At 52.7% G+C, this 21454-nt stretch overlaps 2 protein-coding genes across 2 annotated transcripts; both read left to right on the plus strand.

Annotated features, from left to right (window-relative positions):
* The first annotated feature begins 2613 nt into the window (after nt 1-2613).
* On the plus strand, nt 2614-5454 carry LOC127038244 (probable G-protein coupled receptor 33). The gene is made up of 2 exons (XM_050930764.1): nt 2614-2734; nt 4265-5454. The coding sequence occupies exon 2, from the start codon at nt 4271-4273 to the stop codon at nt 5318-5320; it is 1050 nt and encodes a 349-aa protein (XP_050786721.1). The 5' UTR covers nt 2614-2734; nt 4265-4270; the 3' UTR covers nt 5321-5454.
* An 11313-nt stretch (nt 5455-16767) lies between these two features.
* On the plus strand, nt 16768-20491 carry LOC127038261 (chemerin-like receptor 1). The gene is made up of 2 exons (XM_050930782.1): nt 16768-16947; nt 19327-20491. The coding sequence occupies exon 2, from the start codon at nt 19334-19336 to the stop codon at nt 20270-20272; it is 939 nt and encodes a 312-aa protein (XP_050786739.1). The 5' UTR covers nt 16768-16947; nt 19327-19333; the 3' UTR covers nt 20273-20491.
* The last annotated feature ends 963 nt before the right edge of the window (nt 20492-21454 follow it).

Here is a 21454-nt window from a genome sequence, read left to right on the forward strand (position 1 = left end):
CACCCCCCTCCCAGAGCCGGGGCGAGAACCCAGTGGGAGGTATAGTCATGGCCCCAAATCCCGCTCTGCTAGGCACTGTATAAAGACAGGTGAGAGCTTACTGTCTAAGAAGTCGATGTTTGATAGAGACCAAGTCCAGGTGTCAGGAGCCCTTGGTACTATTCCTAATTCTGCCACTGGCGGACTGAGTCGCTGTAGCAAAGTTCCTTCCATACTCCCTGCCTCAGTTTCCCCATTTGCAAAAACTGGGAGACGGTTCCTGAGCTCCTTGGCAAATTTCTTTGAGATCTACTGAGGACAAGCACTAGAGAAGAGCTAATTATTGCTGTTATAATACACAGACTCATCTATAATACACACCGCCAAAGGGATTTTAAAGGATTTGGAAATCTAGAATCCCCATGTGATTTTAGATCAAGCAAAGAATATGGAACCTGTTGGAGTCTATATGGTTTAAAAACACTCTAGAATCCACTGAGGTCCTAGCACCAGTCAGGAATCTAGAACCCACTAGACCCTATTGAGCGTGAACACTTCGAGAGACTTAAAACGAAGATTCCAGGGCCAGTCAGTGATGCAGAACCCATGAGAATCAGTTAAGTTAGAATACATCAAGAGACTAAACCAAACAAGATTCTGGAGCCAGCTAGTGATCTGGAACCCTTAACAGCCATTGACTTTGAAAAGATTGAGAGACCTAGAACGCATTGGGATTCTGCAGAAAACAAGGAATCTGGAATCCCAAGGACACCGCTCGGTTTATAAACATTGAGACACCTGGAACCCATCAGGTTTCAGAACCATCAGGGATGAAGAAACAAGTGGGATGACAAGTTTCCAATGCTCTCTATCTCCAGGGACTTTCAGGCACTTGTAACTGACACTGGCACCACGTTCTTGTAGAGCAGCAAGCTCTGGCTACAAGCCCACAACCAGCTTCCTGACCCGGGTCACAGTGCAGTGACACCAGCACCAGACAGGGCAGGAGGCAAGAGTTCAGTGGTCCAGGCTGGTGAGAGTGAGGAGGAAGATGGCAGATAACATGCTCAGGGAGAGGCAGGCATTGAGAAGCTCACACATGGCCGTGCCAAAAATCCAGTGGAAACCCAGGCAGATGTAGACACAAACAGAGTAATTAAGCAGGACATGAGCAGGTAGATGAGGACAACATGGAAGGACAAGAGGGAGGCCACCATCATCCTCATATTCAGCCCCAGAACCCACAGGCAGAGCCCACAGCCAGCCACATGCAGCTGCAGCTTGACTTCCCTTCCCAAAAAGCTGCAGGTCGCTCTTGGCTGCTGGGATGCCTGATAAGGCAAAGGGGTGGCGAGAGGCCACGCAAGCAAGAAAGGTGGAGGTGACGTGAGGGTTGGGGTGTCTGGGAAGGTGGAAGGGCTGTGAGGGGCCTTGCTGGCTGCGAAGGGGGAGGGGCTGTGGGGGTGCTGGACTGGCTTGGAAGGGGAGGTGCCATGAAAGGATGGGCTGCCTGTGAAGGTGGAGGGGCCATGAGGGGTCGGGCTGCCTGTGAAGGCAGAGGGGCCAAGTGGGGCCGGGCTGGCTAGGAAGGCGGAGGTACAGTGAGGGGGTCAGTCCTGTTGGGAAGATGGAGGGGCCCTGAGACCCTAAGGGGGAACAGGAAGAACAGAAAGAGGATTGGAGGAGACAGAAGAAGGGAAGGGTGAGAGAGAGACAGATGTGTGCAGCCCGTGCCCTAGCAGTGAGAAACACGGCATTTCATTCTCCTCCCTGCACAAACCCATTAGGCTCCAGCCACACACACGACCTGCTAGACCCCATTCTCCTCAGAATTCAACCTTGGTCTCGTGTACTGTGCTGTCAGGGGCTCTTTTCCCAGGTGCGTTGGGTTCCCTATGGGGGTCTCAGGGTCCTGGTTCTGAGGACGGGGCCTGTGTAACAAACACTCTGGGGAGGGCTGATGTGACTGAGATTTTATCTAGAACAGGAAGGGCAGGATGTCACATGGGTCGTCTCACCCAGGGATGGACCCACATGTAGTTAACATAGGACCCATCAGGGCTATTGACCGGCTCTAACCACTAGACCCCATCCCTCTCCCAGTTGAGGACAGAACCCAGGGTCCTCACTCCCAGCTGCCCTCTGCACTAGACCATTAGACCCCACTCATCTCCCAGAGGAGGGGACAGAACCCAGGAGTTCTAGCTCCCAGCCCCCCTGCTCTAACCAACAAACCCCTCCCCATTCCTTGGCTGGGAATTGCATCATTTGTGACAGCCTTTGTTGTGAGCTAACAGGGCTGGGTTATCTCTGGGTTATGGTGCAGTCCTCTGTCAGGAAAGGAATTGTGAGAATTACAGGCCCTTCCTCTTCATGGGGGCACAGCTCAATAGATGAGCTGCTGGCCAAGCAGATCATGCATTAGAGCAGGGCGGCTGTGAGCCAGGGCTCCTGGGTTCCATGCCAGGCTCAGGGAGGGAGTGGGGCTAGTTTCAAAGCATTGGTTGTTGTTTAGGTGGTTTCTTTGCTAAGACAGTGTCCAATGATCATTTCCGTTCACGGTTTCAGCTTGTGGATCTCAGAGAGCAGGTGGGGGTGGAGCATATAGAAGACACAGGGTAAAGTGGAGTGAACTCAACACTCAGGGGAGAGCTCCGGGGTGCAGGGCACAGACACACGGACACTTTGCTGGCCAAACACACGCCATCTGAGGCTCTGTCTGCACCTGGTCTGAGTTTCCACCACTGCTGCCCAGGTGAGTCGAGACAATGAGCAGAGGGACCTGTGTTGGGTCTAAAGGGGAATTTTCTTGCTAAGGCCCCCTAGAAGGCACAGAAATGTGCTATTGAAAAGACAAACCAGTGGGACTCCCTGCCCCTGGGAATCAGTGAGGTTAGCCTGGGAGACTCCCTGCCACTGGGTATTAGTGAGGTTCCCATGAGGCACTCAATAGACAGAGGTAGTAGGTGAGGTCTGTGACATGAGTGAATTTTCTCCCTTATTTCATGTTAAATGAGTTGCTCCCCGTTTACAAAGATCTGAGCCAGAGGTTCTCAACCTTTCCAGACTCCTGTACCCCTCGCAGGAGTCTGATTTCTCTTCCTACCCCCAAGTTTAACCTCACTTAAAAACTACTTGCTTACCAAATCAGATGTAAAAATACAACAGTGTCACAGCTGCACTATTACTGAGCAATTGCTACTTTCTCATGTTTCCCATGTAATTATAAATGAATTGGAATATAAATGTTGTACTCACATTTCAGTGTATAGTATATAGAGCAGGATAAGCAAGCCATTGCATGAAATTGTAGTTTGTACTGACTAAGCTCGTGCTTTTTATGTGGCCTGTTGTAAAACTAGGCAAATATCTAGATGAGTTGATGAGCCCCCAACAGACCTCTGTGTACACCCACCCCTGGCTGAGAACCTCTGCTCTAAGCCTCAAGACCCCTTTTCTTCCCCCAACCCAGGAGTTCTGACCTCCACCCCACTCGCAGAGCTGGGGATAGAACCCAGGAGTCCTGGCTCCCAGCCATCCCTTCTCTAACCATTAGGCAAGTCTGCAGAGCAAAGAGGACTCCATGCTGGCAAGGCCGTGAGAGGCGCAGTCTCTGACAGCAGCAATAGCCCAGAGGACCCTGCTGCAGAGCTGGCAGCGGGGCTGTGGGACAGAGAATCAGTTTGGTGCATTGAGGCTTCCTGTGTTACAGTGAGGGTTAGAAGGACCCTGCAGGCTCTCACGAGTCAGGTTGCAGCAGCAATTCCTGTGGCAGGCAGATGAGCACAAGAGACAGGGTGGGGGAAGGGTGACTTTTTCCACCTTGTAGCAGTGAGTTCCACCAGCACCAGCTCAACAGAACCAATCCCCACCTCCCTGAGCCAGCCAGTCCCCACTCTGGAGCCAGATCGGAACCAGCACCGCCTGGTGGGGAAGGCCCCATATCCCATTCCCCACCCCTCTGAGCCACCCCGTCCTCTAGATCACAGCACCGTAGTATTATCAGCATAGCTGTGTGCTTGACCTACTAAACTGTCTCTGTCACCACTCCTCCACATCTACTATCCCTTTTTCCCTCTACCCATAGTTCTACCTTATAGCAGTGAGTTTCACTGGTGATAGCCCAGTTGCTGAGAATATCCAGCCTGGATATTCTAGAGGAGCAGAGGGCACCCAGAGAGATTCTCTCCAAAGGTGCCTTCCTAACCACCTCATTTCTCCTCTTCCCCTCCCCCTTTTCCTCTTGTCTGTCGTCCCTTCTAACCCCTCTTCTCTCTCTCCCTAGGGCACCATGGACCAAGGCAACACGACTCTCCTACCAACCACGGGGGCAAATTCCAGCCAGACCCCAGCAGCTGTGAGCACCACTCACCTGGCCACAGCTGTGTTGCTCTTCACCACCTTCCTGGTGGGTGTGGTGGGGAACGGGTTGTACCTGTGGGTGCTTGGACTGAAGATGAGAAGGACGGTGACCACACTCTGGTTCCTTCACCTTGTCTCCTGCTACCTTCTCTTCACCCTGCTGATCCCCTTCTTCGCTATCTACGTCCTCCTGGGTTTCCACTGGGTCTTCGGCATGGCCTTGTGCAAGTTCCTCAACACCTGCATCTCTGTGGCCATGTTCACCTCTGTCTTCCTTCTCACCCTCATCAGTCTGGACCGCTACATCCTCACTCACCATCCCATCTGGTCTCGGAATCACCGCATCGTGCCCAGGGCTCAGAAGCTAGTTGTGGGTGTGTGGCTGGCCTCCTTCGGTCTCAGCGCTCCCTACCTGGCTTTCCGGGAGACCCAGGTGGTGGATGGGGGCAGAATCATCTGCACCAACAATTATGCCCTCTCCAGAGTCTGGAATGGAGCTGAGCTGCAGGACCTGGGAAGACGGGTCCACCTGGCTGTCTTCACGGTCCGGTTCCTGCTAGGCTTCCTGCTGCCCTTCTGCACCATCGCAGGATGCTATGGCCGGGTGGTGCTGAAGATGAAGGAGAAGAAGCGGGTGTGGGCTGGGAAGCCCTTCAAAGTCATGGTGGCTGCGGTGGTGTCCTTCTTTCTCAGCTGGCTGCCCTACCACCTCTACCAGAGCTTGAATCTCTACAAGAAGGAGGTGCCAGAGTCGGTAACAGGTGCTCTCTTGGTCATTTACACCTTCTCATCCTGCTTCAACGCCTGCTTCACCCCCATCCTCTACCTCTTTGTGGGGGAGAAGTTCTGGCAGGTCTTCAGGAAGTCTCTTCTCACTCTGGTCAAGGCAGCTTTTGTTGATGATCTCAGCAGCAATGCCCCCGAGTATAGTGGAAAACATGGGTCTGAAGTTGAGAACACAAAACTGGAGATGGTCTGAGGTTGTCTAGACTTAGGGAGAGTTGAAAACTTGCCATCCCAGTTGTTCCTAGATTCTTGATGGCTCTAAAACCTGATGGGTTCCAGGTACCTCACTGTTTATAAATGCTGCAGTGTCCCTTGATTCTGGATTCCCTGCTCTCTCCAGAATCCCATGTGTTCTAGGTCTCCCAATTATTTCATACTCAATGGGTCATCAATGGCACCAGATCAGTCACCAGCTCCAGAATCGTGTGTGTTTTAGATCACTCAGTGTGTTCTCACCTAACTGACTCTCTTGGATTCTGCATCACTACCTGGCTCTGGAATCTCATTTATTGTAAGCCTCTCAGTGGGTCAATACTCAAAGTCCATGGGTTCTAGATTCCTGACTGGGCCTTGGACATCACCGGATTCTAGAGTGTTTTCAAGCCACATAGAATCCAACAGGTTCCAGATCGTTTGCTAAAATTTTCATTGCGGTTCTAAATTTCCAAATGGTTTTTAATCTATTACATGTGGTATATTATATGTGGCAAATTGCCAGTACTGTTATGCTGGGTCTCATGCTTTCTCTTCTTTGGGGAAGGTTCAGGGCACCATTGCTTGCCTCTGAGCCGGTATTTTAATTACCCCACTAGTGTCCTTGAGGAGGGGAGTGGAGAGGGAGGGACCTGGGCCCGCCCTCTTCTCCAGGTCCCAGCCAAGGGGCCCTGAGGTTTGTGGTGAACCACTTGAACTAGTGGTTCCTTCCCCTGGGCTACTTCCCTCTCCTGCCCTTCAGCTTGTGAAGGGGCTTCTTGCCCTCCTTCTACACAAGCCAGGTGCCCCTTACCTAGGGTTTCTTTTGGATTTCTCAGCCCACTGCAGCACTCCTCCAAACTTTCCTTTTGTCTCTCTTCAAAACTGTTCTCTTCTCCAACTCCTTCAAACTGCTCCAACCAAACCTTCCTGCTCCAACTCCCACACTGTCTGACTGAAGCAGGAGTTTTTATCACATGACTGACTGCTGGTGCTCTAATTGGCTTCAGGTGCTCTAGTTAATCTATAGCAAACCTTCCTCCCCTTGCAGGGAATAAGGCTCCCTGCTAACACTCTCCTACTGCCCTCTGGCCATGCTGTATCACAGAGAGAAGAGTCTGTGTATTACTATAGCAATATCAAGCTCTTCTCTAGTGCTTGTCCTCAGTAGATCTCAAAGAACTTTACCAAGGAGGTCAGTAGCAGTCTTCCAGTTTTTACAGATGGGGAAACTGAGGCACAGAGTGGGGAAGTGACTTGGCCAAGGACACCCAGTAGAACCTTTGGTTCGTCCAGTCGCAGGACCGGGAACAAACCCAGGTCTCCCGCATCTCTGCCCAGGTCTCCATCCATTGCCTCTCCTTAGATTGTGGGCTCTCTGGGACACCACCTGTCTTTTTGTTCTTTGTTTGTGCAGCATCTAGCACAGCAGAGCCTTGGTCCAGGACTGAGGCTCTGAGAACTACCTGAAATATAATAAGTAATAATCACTCCCAGGTGTTACTTGAACTACATAGATTCTGTAAGGTTTGTGAGGCACCTCTGAAATACTTTAAACCACCATGTGACCCGGTCACTGGGATATTTAGTTTGTCCAAGCTCTGGCTTAGTTTAAGGGTGGCCAATAAGGAAAACAAGCTGGAAGGACAAAGAGTGGCTTCAGAGAAACCACCTGCCCATGAACACTTCAGGGTAGTGAAGGGGTAATGTCCAAGTAACCAAGGAGATCCTACCTTCCAGCTCTACCCATCTCCGGCAATTTTTAAGGCAGGTTTGGGTGTTTTTCAAAGAGGTCTGCTCTAGTTCAATCAGGGACTAATTCATGGATGTTCTGCAGGAGGTCAGAGTAGGGGACCACCATGCTCCATCTGGCCATGGAATCTCTGATTCTATCCAGAGGCGAGGCTGATGTTGTTGGGGTGCTCCACTACTTGTCACCTAGGGCCCACTGGGTTGTCTGAGCAAGTCAGGCCTGCATAGGCTATCAGCCCAGGGTGGAGGCTGTAGGTAAGTTAGACGTGCATTTTACTGTTCAGATGAAACAAGGCTGACAACCATGACAGATACCACCTCTCGCTGATTTAACATTCAATAGGATCTCATGGATTCTAGGAGTCCTGGCCAATTGTTAACCTCTTGGGTCCCAGCTATGTCAGTATTTTTAATCGATCTCATCGGATGTGGGCTAGATTTAGACATCATGTTTTCCAAGCCCCTGTATGTTTCAAAATCAATAGGATCCTATGTTTTCTAGATATTTGGCTGGTTCATGAACCTTTGGGTTGTAGGTCTGTCAAGATTTTAAAACCCAAATAGCTCCTATGTAATCTACAATATCCTAGGTTCCAAGCTCATATATGACATCCTAGACCACGTAGGAGCAGTCTGGGTTTTAAACAACTTGTCAGATCTAGCTCTCAAGAGGTTCAAGAACCACTCAAATGTCTAGAACTCCTGAGATACTATTGTATTATATATATATATAATATGTGCGTGCGTGTGTGTGTAAAAATAAATACACACTCAGTAGTATCACGAGTCCTAGATATTTGGTGAGTTCTTAAACTTCTTCAGTTCTAGGTGTGACATTGTCTTGAAACTCAATCAGATCTGACATGATCTAGCACTTCAAGGGATCGAAGCACCTTTATGTTTGAAAAAACAATAGAACCCTGTGAATTCTAGATATGTGGCTAGTTCTAGAAACTCTTGGGTTCCAAGTCACTGCATTTTTAAAGAAAAAACTACAGAACCTAGAGCCTTTTATAAACAAGACCCCTCAGGGCAGCAACTCTGGAATTGAGAACATTCTCCACATTGTGGGAAAAGCACATGGAAGCATGTACTGACTTGAGACACTTTCCAAGAGGCCTGATGTTTACAAAGCGTTCAGCTCCTTCTTCTGGAAAATCTGGCCTCTTTAAGGCTGTTCCTCTGGGAAACCCTCCAAAAATAGAAGCTTAACAAATAATCACCAAATTATTTTTGAAAATTAAGCCTGAAAGCCTGTAGAGCATGGAGCAAGCAGGCCAGACCCTCAGCCAGTGTAAATCAGGGTAGTTCTGTTCACTTCACTTCAGAGTTCTTGGGTTCTTCACCTGCCTCTGGCAGGGGAGTGGGGTCTAGGAGGGTAGAGTAGGGGGAGCTGGGTGCTAGGACTCCTTGGTTCAATCCTCAGCTCTGGGAGGGGAGTGGGGTCTAGCAGTTAGAGCAAACTTAGTCACTAAAACATTTAATGAATTAATATCAAATTTGCCAAACTGTTTTGCTCAACCACGAAAAATCTGACATTTTCAATATGAACCATCTTGATTTTCTTTCTCGAAATGGCTTTGTCTTCAAATGTGCTTCAATTTTATTTCATTTTTTATTTAAAATGTGTAAAATCCAAGCTCACAAAAAAAACAACCACCATTTTGTTCCGACTGAAACAAACTCCCCCTTCCCTGCCCCCCACCTTTTCATTTGCCAAAAAAAAAAAATTAGGATTGTCTCCAAATACATGTCCCCCCACTGCAAAAAAAAATTAGAAATAACCAGAGACCCGAAGAATTGGTTATTGGCACAGGACTTACATGCCATCAGTGGTCCCAATTCAGCCCTGTTGAGGCTGAAGACACCAGGTCAAAGATGATAATAAGGACAAGAACTCAAACATCTCCATGTTTAGATCGAAAGAGCAGTGGCTGTGTCTCTAAGCCCCTCCGTGTCAGCTAAACGTGGCTCTTACTCACTCTCAATTTCCAGTGGAAGACGCACCTTGCAGAGGTGTGAACAGCTATTAAACACAAGTGTGAATAGCTTGAGGAGCGGACTCACTTTTGCAGAATGGCTGCACCAGCCCTCGGTCCTGTTGCATTGCTGATCTCAAGGGCCATCTGAGCTCAATGTTTCCTGAAATTTGGCCTCTTTGCTTTTCCCCCTCGCTCTGCACCAAGAACATTATAACCTGAAAATGTTCCATCAGTACCTGTGGGGAAGGGGAGCCTATATTGCGGGAACCCCTGGACCAAATGACCCCAAATTTGCATCACAAACCCCATCCTGGCCTCCATTGCCAAGTGCTGGTTTTCAAGGCAGTTTCCCCCAGTATGGGGGTGTCATTGCAATATGTGAATATTAACAGCAGCTCATCTTCAGGGGGCTGCATCTCCTGAAGTCCCTAATCAAACGATCACCCTTTTCTCCAACAGACTCCAGCAGAGCCCCTGCGGCTTCATGCCACTTTCCAAGTCAATGCGAGTCTGCAACGGGTTTTCAGAGCAGCGTGAAAAAATTAAGAGCGGCTCTTTTTCACGTGGCTTTAACTGAGGGCCCCAGATTCCAAGGACCCAAACCTGCTCCCATTCGCTCTGCCCCCAGCCTTGCTCAGAGACGGCCAATTTCAAGCCAAGCCAAGTGGGCGCATGTTTTTCAGAGCACTTTAACTCATTGGTTCCAACAGGAAGAGGTTTCTCCGCAGGCCCGGCTGCAGGGGCGCCCTTAGCAGATCTGCTGTGGGCAGGACTCGGGCTCCCCGTCCTGAGCTCAGCGTCTGCAGCATCTGGTTGCAAGCAGCCCCCTGAATCCAACAGCCCTTTCCTCTCTGCACACTCACATCCAACCCTGGGACATCAGCCCGGCCGCACTCATGCCAGCCACTGTGACTATGTCTCTGGGGCACATGCCTCTTTGGGAGCCCCGTCGAAGCTCCAGCCCCTTTGGACATGCGGGTCCCTCTGAGGGGCGGTGGGTGGAGTTGATATTTGCCCGGGGGGTACCGCTGGACCCCCATTTCTGTGCGTCCCTGGCCCTCGGTCCGGCCATGCTGCCGCCTCAGCCTGGTGTATGGCCAGCCAGTCTCACAGGGCTCTTCCTGCCAAGGCAGACGCTGAGTTATTGTTTCCATTCATAGTTTGTGTTGTCTGGGTCAGACAGAGCAGCCTGGGGTCAGGGTGTGAAGATTCAGAGATAAAGGAAGTGATGTGAACACATGGACGCGGTGGGGGGAACAGACACACAGACCATTTGCTGAGCAAATACTCACATTTCTCTCCACCGAGTCTCTCACCGCGCTGGCTCCGCTTTCCCATCGGCCCCGTTACCCGGGGAAGGTGAGACAATGGGCAGAGACCCCCTCGGCGGGGCTGAAAAGCCACTTCCATTCTAAGCCCTGCTGGAAATCACAGACATTTTTATCATCAGGGAAAACCTGTGGGACTCCCTGCTGCTGCATACTGGTGGGTTAACCTGTGGGACTCCCTGCTGCTGGGTACTGTTGGGTTCAAACTGCAGGACTCCCTACCACGGAGTATTAGTGGAGTTAACCTATGGGACTCAGTGCAAAGAGATATAATTATGCGAGGTCTGTGATAGAGAGTGAATTTATCTGTCTTGTTTCAAGTCAATTGGATGTTAAATTCCCACCTTATGATGCTTGAAATCCCTCCCTCCCAGAGCAAGAGCTAGAACCCAGGAGTCCCAATTTCCTATTTTCCTACTCTAATCCACCAGACCCCTCCCAGAGCTGGGGACAGAACTCAGGAGTCCTGGCTCCCAGCTACCCCCTGCTCTAACCATTAGGCCATTCTGCAGAGCACAGAGGACTCCATGCTAAGAAGTCACAGGAGATGCAGTCCCAGACAGAGCCAATACCTCGAGGACCCTGGTGCAGGGCTGGCAGCACGGCCTGGGGCAGAGAAGTGGCTCTGTGGATTTAAGCTTCCTGTGTTACAGTGAGGTGAGAGGGACCCTGCACGTACTCAAGGCCGTCCTTAGCCATAGGCAGAACAGGCAGCCGCCTAGGGCACCACTAGGTCTGGGGGCACCGCTCTGCCGGGAGTCCGGACAGATGGGAAGCAGTGGAGAATGCAAGAGCAGGGCTGCTGGGTCCTAGAGAGAGCCGAATGCAGCACAGTCTGAGGGAGGGGATTGGCTACTGGGGTCTCTGGGCAGGGGTGGGGGAAGCAACTCACCTATGAGTGTGACTCTTTTCCCCGGCATGAGGGCTGTCAGGGCTGGGTTGGGTGAGGTCCTGGGGTGCAGGGGGGAGGCTGGCTGCCTACCTGCTGAGGAATGACAGTGAAAGTAACTCACTTCCTCGCAGGCAGCCAGGATTGGAATGATCACACACGGCTGGGCTGGGGATAGCCAGATAGCATGTGTGAAAAATCAGGACGGGTATTGGGGTAGGGTGAGCAGATGTCCCACTTTTATAATTTTAGGGTCTTTTTCTTATATAGACTCCTATTCCCCCCCACTTCCTGTCCTGATTTTTCACACTTGCTGTCTGGTCAACCTAGGTGGGGGTAACTGGTGCCTATATAAGACAAAGCCCCAAATATCGGGACTGGTCTTATAAAATCAGGACATCTGGATCTGGTCACCGTAGCTGGGGAGCGCGTCTCTCCCCCGGACTGGCAGTGATCCATCTCATCCAGGGGGAGCTGCACAGGGCACGATGAGCTGCTGTGGCTCCATGGGTGCCCCGTCCCTGAGATCAGATGCTGTGCTAACTTCATCATGGTCCATTGGGCTGGCAGTGGTGCCCATTGGCGTGTGATCAGACCTGAGGGTTTGCTGCTGCTGTTGCAACTCTGCACCCCTGTCATGGCATATTTCTCCGATCTGAACCTTAGAGTCCAAAAGTTGGGGTACCAGCATGAATTCCTCTAAGCTTAATTACCAGCTTAGATCTGATAAGCTGCCACCAATCAGGAATTCCAGTGCCTGATACACTCTGGTCCTCCCAAAACCTTCCCTGGGGACCCCCAAGACCCAGACCCCCTGGATCTTAACACAAGGAAAGTAAACCCCTTTCCTCACCGTTGCCTTTCCTAGGATTTCCCTCCCTGGGTTACCCTGGAAGATTACCGTGATTCAAACTCCTTGAATCTTAAAAAAGGGAGGAATGTCCCTTCCCCCTCCCCCTTTCTCCCTCACCCAGAGGCAAAACAGATTCAAGCTCCGTGAATCTAAAACAAAGGGATTCCCCCTTCTCCCCTCCCTCCCTGTTAAGTACAGACTCAATTCCCTTGAGCCTCAACAAGGGGGAAAAATCAGACAGGTCTTAAAAGCAAAACTTTTAATAAACAGAAAGAAAAAAGAGTAAAAGGTCTCTCGGTACTTTAGATGGTAAAAGTTACAGGGTCTGTCAGCTTATAGAAACTAGAAAGAAGCCTCCCCCCCCAGCAAAATACAATTTAAAATACTTCCAGCAAACTACACATTCGCAAATACAGAAACAATCAAAAGACTATAACCGCCTTTCTTACTAAATTACTCACTATTCTGAATATATAAGAGACTGTAGCAAGGAGATTGGCAAGAAACCTGGTTGCACGTCCAGTCCCTTCCAGGACCCAGAGAGAACAAAGCCAAACCCAAAACCCACAAACAAAGGCTTCCCTCCACCGAGATTTGAAAGTATCTTGTCTCCTGATTGGTCCTCTGGTCAGGTGTTGCAGGTCACTGTTTGTTAACCCTTTACAGGTGAAAGAGACATTAACCCTTAGCTATCTGGTTATGACAACCCCAAGAAGTGGATTTGGGGGTCCTGCAGTTTTCCACCTATCTCCTCCTCCACTGCAGCTGTTGGACCAGCAGGCGGGGGGAGAGAGGGTGAACCAAGCATGAAAGCAGTACTGTGTTGCCATTTTGATTGTCATTGAGCAAATTTGTTTGCCAATAAATGCTTGCTAACAAACCTGAATTCAATTTCAATTTTTTTTAAATCAATATCTTAGCCAAAAACAGAAAATTAAGTTGTTGACAATTATTTGTGACAAGTTTGGTATGGGGAAGGGAGTGGGCCAGTTTTCATCAGAGAAACAAAAAATGTTGACTGATTTTCCTATAGCCCCGTTACTGCTAAATAGAGCCCTCCAACAACTGTAATATGCTCATCTCCTTTCTAGTGTACAGAGAGGGGTCGGCAACCTATGGCACATGTGCCAAAGGTGGCACTGGGGTTGTGGCTGCTGCCCCATTGCCACCCGGGGTCCCGGCTGCCAGCCCCACTCAGCACCTGCTGCTTGGCTGGGGACCTCCAAGGAACCCCAGGCTGGCAGTGGGCTGAGCAGGCTGACGGCTGAGACCCCAGCTGAGCCACTCAACCCACTGTCGGCCTGGGGTTCCATTCACTCAGCTCGCAGCAGGCTGAGCAGGACTAAATTCAATGAAATAGGAAAACAAGAGCAATTAATGACAAAGTGCAAGAACCTACAGCAGTGATCCCCAACCTTTTTTGTCTGGCAGGTGCCAGATGAAGGACCACGGTGGCGGATGGCATCCGCTGAAATGCCGCCAAATTTTGGCGGCATTTTGGCGGTGATGCCTCTGGATGACGCTGCTTGTTGGCAGCAAGCAATGTCATCCAGAGGTGTCGGTGCCGAAATATCGCCACATTTCGGCAGATGCTGGCCTCCAGCCAGTACGCAGGTGCATTGAGAGGCTTCTGTGGGCACCATGGCGCCTGCGGGCACCGCGTTGGGGACCCCTGACCTAAAGAGTCTCCTGAAGCACGGTGATCATTTTGATTTAAATGGACTGGAACCGTACAAAGAATTGAGTTGTTGCCACATGCAAAATCGATAATGGACATTGTACAGTTTATTCGTACCAGAAAACTTGTTAACATATATCCTAATGTGGACATTGCCACTCATATTGTACTGACAATTCCTGTAACAGGAGCATCAGGAGAACGGAGTTTCTCAAAACTAAAGCTCATTAAAAACTATCTCCACTCTGCAATGAGTCAGGAACACTTGACTGGTCTTGCTATTCTTGCAATCAAACAAGACATCGCTTTGTCTTTGTCATACGATGACATTCTTACTGATTTTGCAGCCCAAAAAGCCAGAAAGATTGCTTTTAATTAAAAACTAATCCTTGTTTCAATACCTCTTCATAGAAATTTCCAATAAAATGTTGACAAATTTAAAAAACTATATTATTTGCATCATTCTGTCAAATCAGAATTTTTTCTATAGTCCTAACTCTTTAGTGCTAGTCCATCAGCATGACAGTGTGCTTCATTAAGTTAAACTGGTTTTAATAACATGCCTGTGGCAAGTTTTCCAATACTGCAAGCTTATGTTTGTGTTGCTAAGAGCAAGGCAGGCACAGGGGTCCCAGTTTAATAATCCCACCTAGGGCACCAAAAATCCTAAGGACGGCCCTGCACGTAGTCCCCAGCTCAGGATGCAGCAGCAATTCCTGTCACAGGCAGTGTGTGGAGGGTGAGTTACTTTGCCTTGTAGCAGAGAGTTCCACCGGCACCAGCTTTTCTGTGCACTTGGAGTCAACACAGCACCATTCCAAGCGCCCTCCCCCCGGCCACTCAGTCCCCTGCCATAGGGCCAGACCAGAGCCGGTACCCCCTAGAGGGGAAAAGACCCGTATCCTAGTCCCTGCTCCAGAATCTTGTGCGTTCTGGGTGGAGGGCCAGGACGCTGGGTTCTATTTTGGATTCTGGGAGGTGAGTGGAGGCCAGGGGGTTAGAGTGGGTGGGGGAGGGCAGAACTCCTGGATTATGTCCCCTCTCTCTGACTCAGTTTCCTCATCGAACAATGATGTGTGTGTGTGTGTATCCCTGCTGCCCCCTGCTGGAGGAGACGAGCCCTGCTCTGCTCTGTGTGTGTATGTGTGTGTGTGTGTGTGTGTGTGTGTGTGTGTGTGTGTGTGTCCCTGTTGGAGGGGACGAGCCCTGCTCTGTGTGTGTGTGTGTGTGTCCCTGCTGGAGGGGACGAGCCCTGCTCTGCGTGTGTGTGTATGTGTGTGTGTGCGCGTGTGTGTGTCGCTCCCTGCTGGAGGGGACGAGCCTTGCTCTGCGTGTGTGTGTGTGTGTGTATGTGTGTGTGTGTGTCCCTGCTGGAGGGGACGAGCCCTGCTCTGTGTGTGTGTGTGTCCCTGCTCAGAGTTGCTGTGTGATACCTGTGTGTGCTTTCACGCACTGATTGGGAGTGCCCTCGGGGGGAGGCCTGGCACCAGAAATGACCCCTCCCTACCCCTGCACACTGTCTGGGAGGGCGAGGGGGTGAAAAGCTGAAAAGTACCACAAACTGGAGTTAGGCTGGGGGAGAGAGGCTCTGACACACACACAACAGGGCCCGTCCCGGACGGACACACACACACACACACACACACACACAGCAGGGCTGATCCCCTCTCCAGCACGGGCAGCACACACACACACACACACACACAGTCTCTCTCTCTCCCCACCCCCCTCATTACTCCCCTACAGACACACACGCCCGGCCCGGCTCCCTGCGCAGCGGACTCGGACCCGGACCCGCCCCCGCCCGGGCCCCCCCCGGCAGCCGCAGCCAGGTGAGTCGCGCCCCTCTCCCTGTGCGGGGGCCGGGCAGCCTGGCTCCCATCCCCGCGGCCTCTGGGCTCCTACCAGACGGGGTTAACCCCCTCGCCCGCTGGAACAATTTGTAGGGGAGGGGGCTCTGAGAGCCCTTGACCAAACTGCAAACCCCGTATATATACTAGAAACCACATCAAGCACGGCTGGTTCCAGCACCTAGTCCCCCCCCCCCCGGAAACCAGCGCTACCTGCCTCAGGCAGCTGGGGAAACTGAGGCACGGAACAGGCAAGAGTCCTGGCTCCCAGCCCGTCCCACGTCAACCCACTAGACCCCACTCCCCTCCCCTAGCTAGGGATTGAACCCAGGAGTCCTGGCTCCCAGCCCACCCCCCTCGCCAAATCTAAGCCCTGGAGAATTGTTCCTTCAGGTGAGTGATTTTGCTTTTGCTATGGGGAATTCGGGGGGAGGGGGCAAGCTGGGATTTAATGGGTCAGAGCAGGTGGGCTGGGAGCCAGGACTCCTGGGTTCCTTCCATCCCCAGCTCTGGGAGGGGACTGGTATCTAGTGGTTAGATGGGGGCTGGGAGCCAGGACTCCTGGGTTCCTTGCACCCCCAGCTCTGGGATGGGGACTGGTACCTAGTGGTTAGATGGGGGTGGGGGGAAGACAGGACTCCTGGGAGACAAGTGGGGTCTAGCGGATGGGGGAGGGGAGTAGTCCGGACTCCTGGGTTCTATTCACAGCCAGGGATGCCACCCGGCCAGTTCCCCGCCTTCTCTGTAGCGGAGACCTTGAGGATGGATGCCGTTGCTCTGGCTACAGCTGTACAGTGTGTCTGGGAACATTGCAGGGGGGGGGGGACAGGTGAACGGGTCCCACCAGGGGCGGTGGGAATTGGCAGGGGAGGGAAGGTACGTTCTGTTCCTGGCTGGGGGCGGGGGGCTTGGAGGCAGGACACCTGGGTTCCCCCTGTGGGAGGGGCATGGGGTGGGGTCTAATGGGGGGAGGCAGGACTCCTGGCTTCTCTCTCCAGCTCTGGGCACGGAGTGGGGTCTAGTGGTTAGAGCGGGGCGGGGGGGAGGATAGTATTTATACAGAGGGGTGAACGCCAGAGAAGAGGAAGGAGCGACAGACGCTCCCCCAGCAATCAGTCGCAGAGGCAGGAAGAGGACCCAGGAGTCCTGGCTCCCAGCGCCCCCCTGCTCTGCCCCACAGGCAGGGCTGCCAAGCAGCGCTTCGGACGAGGCTTTTCATCTCCCCGCGAGGAGCTCGGGACTCGCTGAGTTCTGCAAAAAGCAGCAAGAAACCGCCCTCCCCCCCGGCGAATGTCGGTGAGTCCTGCTCAGGGTTGTTACTAATAATAATGATAAACAGAACAGCAATAGCGGGGGGGAGGCGCTAAGAAAACACCCCCTTACTTTTGAAATATGTTGGCAACTTTAAACCCACCCAGAGCCAGGGAAAGAACCTAGCAATCCTGGCTTCCAACCCCCCCGTGCTGACCACTAGACCCCACTCCCCTCCCAGACCCAGGGAAAGAATCCATGAGTCCTGGTCCTGACTCCCAACCTCGCCCCCACCCTGCTCTAACCACTAGACACCACTCCCCTTCCAGAGCTCAGGATAAAACCCAGGAGTCCTGCCTCCCAACCCCCCCACCCTCTAATCACTGGACCCCACTACCCTCCCAGAGCTGGGAATAGAACCCAGGAGTCCTGGCTCCCAATGTCTCCACCCCCACCGTAACTACTAGATCCCACTCCCCTCCCAGACTTGGGGATAATAACCAGGACTCCTACCTCCCACCCCCGCACCCCAACCAATAGATCCCACTCCCTTCCCCTCCCACAGCTAGAGCTAGAACCCAGAAGTCCTGCCTCCCAGCCCCCCCTCTAACTACTAGACCCCTCTCCCCTCCCACAGCTAGAGCTAGAATCCAGGAGTCCTGACTCCAATTCCCCCCCCCCTCCACACACACACACACACACACTCCCTCCAGCTAGCACAGGGGCCTGGGCTCCAGCAGCTGGCTGCTGAAGTGATGATCATGCAGCAGCCATGCTCAAGCCCTAACCACCCCCCACAGGGGCAGGGGGCCTGGGGAGCTGGCTCCTTGCCCAGTGCCGAGTGCTGAGCGCCGCCAGCCCCCCAGGCTGCCCGCCGGCACAGCACCCAGCTGAGCTCTCAGCCCCACGGGGCTGGGAAATTGACGCATTAGGATGGAAGCATTAGGCCCAGCTGGCTGTTTGGGAACAAAGCAGGGAGGGGGGCCTGCGGTCAGTGCAACTGCGTCCATTAGCGTCACTAAGTGAGCGGGGCTCAGAGAGATGGACGGTGGGGGGAGCCGTAACACACACATACACATGCACGCACACACACACACACACACACACACACACTCATTCCTTCCAGCAGGGTCGGTCACACGCACACATGCACATATAAGAACGGCCGTACAGGGTCAAACCAAAGGTCCATCTAGCCCAGTATCTGTCTACCGACAGTGGGAAATGCCAGGTGCCCCAGAGGGAGTGAAGCTAACAGGTAATGATCAAGTGATCTCTCTCCTGCCATCCATCTCCATCCTCTGATGAACAGAGGCAAGGGACACCATTTTTTTTACCCTTCCTGGCTAATAGCCATTTATGGACTTAGGGAACTGGATAAATTCATGGTGGCTTTTAAACATTGTTATAGTCCTAGCCTTCACAACCTCCTCAGGCAAGGAGTTCCAGAAGTTTACTGTGCACTGCGTGAAGAAGAACTTCCTTTTATTTGTTTTAAACCTGCTGCCCATTAATTTCATTTGGTGACCCCTAGTTCTTGTATTATGGGAATAAGTAAATAACTTTTCCTTATCTACTTTCTCTACATCACTCATGATTTTATATACCTCTATCATATCCCCTCTTAGTCTCCTCTTTTCCAAGCTGAAGAGTCCCAGCCTCTTTAATCTTTCCTCATATGGGACCCTCTCCAAATCCCTAATCATTTTAGTTGCCCTTTTCTGAACCTTTTCTAGTGCTAGAATATCTTTTTTGAGGTGAGGAGACCACATCTGTACACAGTATTCGAGATGTGGGCATACCATGGATTTATATAAGGGCAATAATATATTCTCAGTCTTATTCTCTATCCTCTTTTTAATGATTCCTAACATCTTGTTTGCTTTTTTGACTGCCTCTGCACACTGCGTGGATGTCTTCAGAGAACTATCCACGGTGACGCCAAGATCTTTTTCCTGACTCCTTGTAGCTAAATTAGCCCCTATCCTATTAGCCCCCATTATCATACACAACCATTAGTTTAGTTAGTACATGGGTAGTGGTGGGGGTGGAGGTTTGGATCATCCAGCATTCAGCTGAGACTGGGACCTCAATGGTGGCCCAGTTATGGGGTCCTGGCTCCCAGCCCCTGCCTGCTCTAACCTACCAGACTCCACTCCCCTCCCAGAGTCATGGGTAGAACCTAGGTGTCCGGGCTCCCAGCCCCTGCCTACCCTGACTAATCAGATCCCATTCCCCTCCCAGAGCCAGGGATAGAACCCAGGTGTCCGGGCTCCCAGCCCCTATATGCTTTAACCTACCAGACCCCACTCCCCTCCCAGAGTCATGGGTAGAACCCAGGAGTCCTGACTCCCAGCCCCCAATCCAACCTCCAGGGAGAGAACCCAAGCATAGAGCCTTTCACAACCTACCCTGTCTCTTCAGCAGGGCGATGCCGCCCAACAACACCACATCTGGGGAGGCCTCGCTGCGCCAGGCCATGAAGGTCACCACGGCCGTGGCTTTTGGCTTCATCTTCTTGGCAGGGGTGGCCGGGAACGGGGCGGTGCTGTGGGTCACGGGCTGGAAGCTGCGCTGGACCCCCAACACCGTGTGGTTCTTCAACCTGGCCGTGGCCGACGTGGCCTCCACCTCTCTGATCCTGGTCACCGTCCTGTACCTGGCCCTGGATCTGGACTGGCCCTTCGGCTCCGTGGCCTGCAAGTTGGCCAACTGCCTCTTCGGCTTGAGCCTCTGCAGCGGGGTCCTGCTGCTCAGCGCCATCAGCGTGGACCGGTGCGTGGTGGTGGTGGCCCCGGTCTGGTGCCGCAATCACCGCACGCCACGGCTCAGCTGGGTGGCCTGTGCCACTATCTGGGCCCTGTCGCTGGCCACCTTCGTGCCCAGCTCCTTCCTCTTCTCCGAGCTCTCCTTGGAGAGGAACCGGAGCTCCTGCAGCAACCTGGACGTCTTCCAAGACTGGAGGCGCCAAGAGGCCGAGATCTTGACCGTATTCATCTTCCTCTCCCAGTTCCTCCTGCCCTTGATGGTCATTTCCGTGTCCTACTCCATTCTGGTGGTGGCCATGAGGCGGAAGAGGCTGGGCAAGTCCAGCAAGCCCCTCCTGGTGGTCACCAGAGTCATCTTCTGCTTCTTCCTCTGCTGGTTGCCCTACCATGCCTTGGCCTTAGCCAGGATCTCCATGGCCCACATGCCCAGCGCCGTGCGCCTGGTGGCCATCCCTCTCTCCAAGTGCCTGGCCATGTTCAACAGCTGCATCAACCCCCTGCTCTACGTCTTTGCCGGGAGGGAGTTCCAGAACGCCGTGCGGAGGCCGCTGGTGCAAGCCTTCAAGGCAGCCTTCGACGAGGCACCACCAACTCATGTGTGACAGGGGAGACGCCATACTGCAGGGAGCCAGCTGAGGGAGCTCTCCCCTGGCAGGCAGGGCTGGCCCTGATGCCCCAGCATGGCACTAGGGGGCGCTGTGCTGCAGGGGGCGGAGTGGGGGCTCTCCCCTGGCAGTCAGGGCCAGCCCTATGCCACTAGGGGGCGCTGTGCCACAGGGAGCCAGCTAGGGTTGCTCACCCCTGGCAGTCCGGGCTGGCCTCCATGCCCCTGGGTGGCACTAGAGGGCGCTGTGCTGCAGGGGGCAGGGTGAGGGCTCTCCCCTGGCAGTCCAGGCTGGCCCCGATGCCCCAGGCTGGCACTAGGTGGCGCTGTGCTGCAGGGAGCTCTCCCTTGGCAGTCTGGGCTGGGCCCCATGTCCCTGGGTGGCATTAGGGGGCGCTGTGCTGCAGGGGGCAGGATGGGGGCTCTCCCTTGACAGTCCGGGCTGGCCCTGATGCCCCTGGGTGGCACTAGGGGGCGCTGTGCTGCAGGGAGCTCTCCCTTGGCGGTCTGGGCTGGCCCCGATGCCCCAGGCTGGCACTAGGGGGCGCTGTGCTGCATGGGGCAAGCTGGGGGCTGCCTTGGCAGGCAGGGATGACCCCCATGCCTCAGTGTGGTGCTAGGGGGTGCTGTGCTGTGCTGCAGGGGGGGGCTCTGCCCATTATGAACCAGAGACCCTGCCTGGGACATGGACATTTTCCTATGTCACTTGTCCCTGGGTCCTTTCCTTTCAGGTCGGGGGCAAAGCTGTGGCTAGAACCAAGATCTCAAGCCCCATGTCCCACCTCCTCTCTCCCGGCCTCGGGTGGGAGCTGGCCAGGAAGCACAAGTGCAGTTTGGAAGGAAACTCCTCCCACCTTGGTTCTGAACGGAAACAAAAGAGACCTAATGTCAAGATACCAGACTGTGAAACTTGGCACAGCAGGTTTGAAAAAAAACCCCAAACCCAAGGCTGGTTTCAATGCACTGGAAGTTTGATGCCACCAGGACTTGTTAAATACAATTGATAAAATACCAATTAATGGTTTATCATATAAAAATAACTATTGACCAAGACATGACCACCCCCACACCGCCCGAAATGGGGACTTGTTTGCCTTTGATGTATTTCAAAACCCCAACCAAACCCATTCTGGCCCTTCCATTTGCTCCATTGCACAACGCACCCAGGTCAGTTGCTACT

Source organism: Gopherus flavomarginatus, chromosome 20 (genome assembly GCF_025201925.1).
Source record: "Gopherus flavomarginatus isolate rGopFla2 chromosome 20, rGopFla2.mat.asm, whole genome shotgun sequence".
In the NCBI taxonomy this organism is placed as follows: domain Eukaryota; kingdom Metazoa; phylum Chordata; order Testudines; family Testudinidae; genus Gopherus; species Gopherus flavomarginatus.

What these genes read in the sequence shown, in the direction of transcription:
- LOC127038261 (XM_050930782.1), top strand. Translation starts at nt 19,334, where the DNA reads ATGCCGCCCAACAACACCACATCTGGGGAGGCCTCGCTGCGCCAGGCC.
- LOC127038244 (XM_050930764.1), top strand. Translation starts at nt 4,271, where the DNA reads ATGGACCAAGGCAACACGACTCTCCTACCAACCACGGGGGCAAATTCC.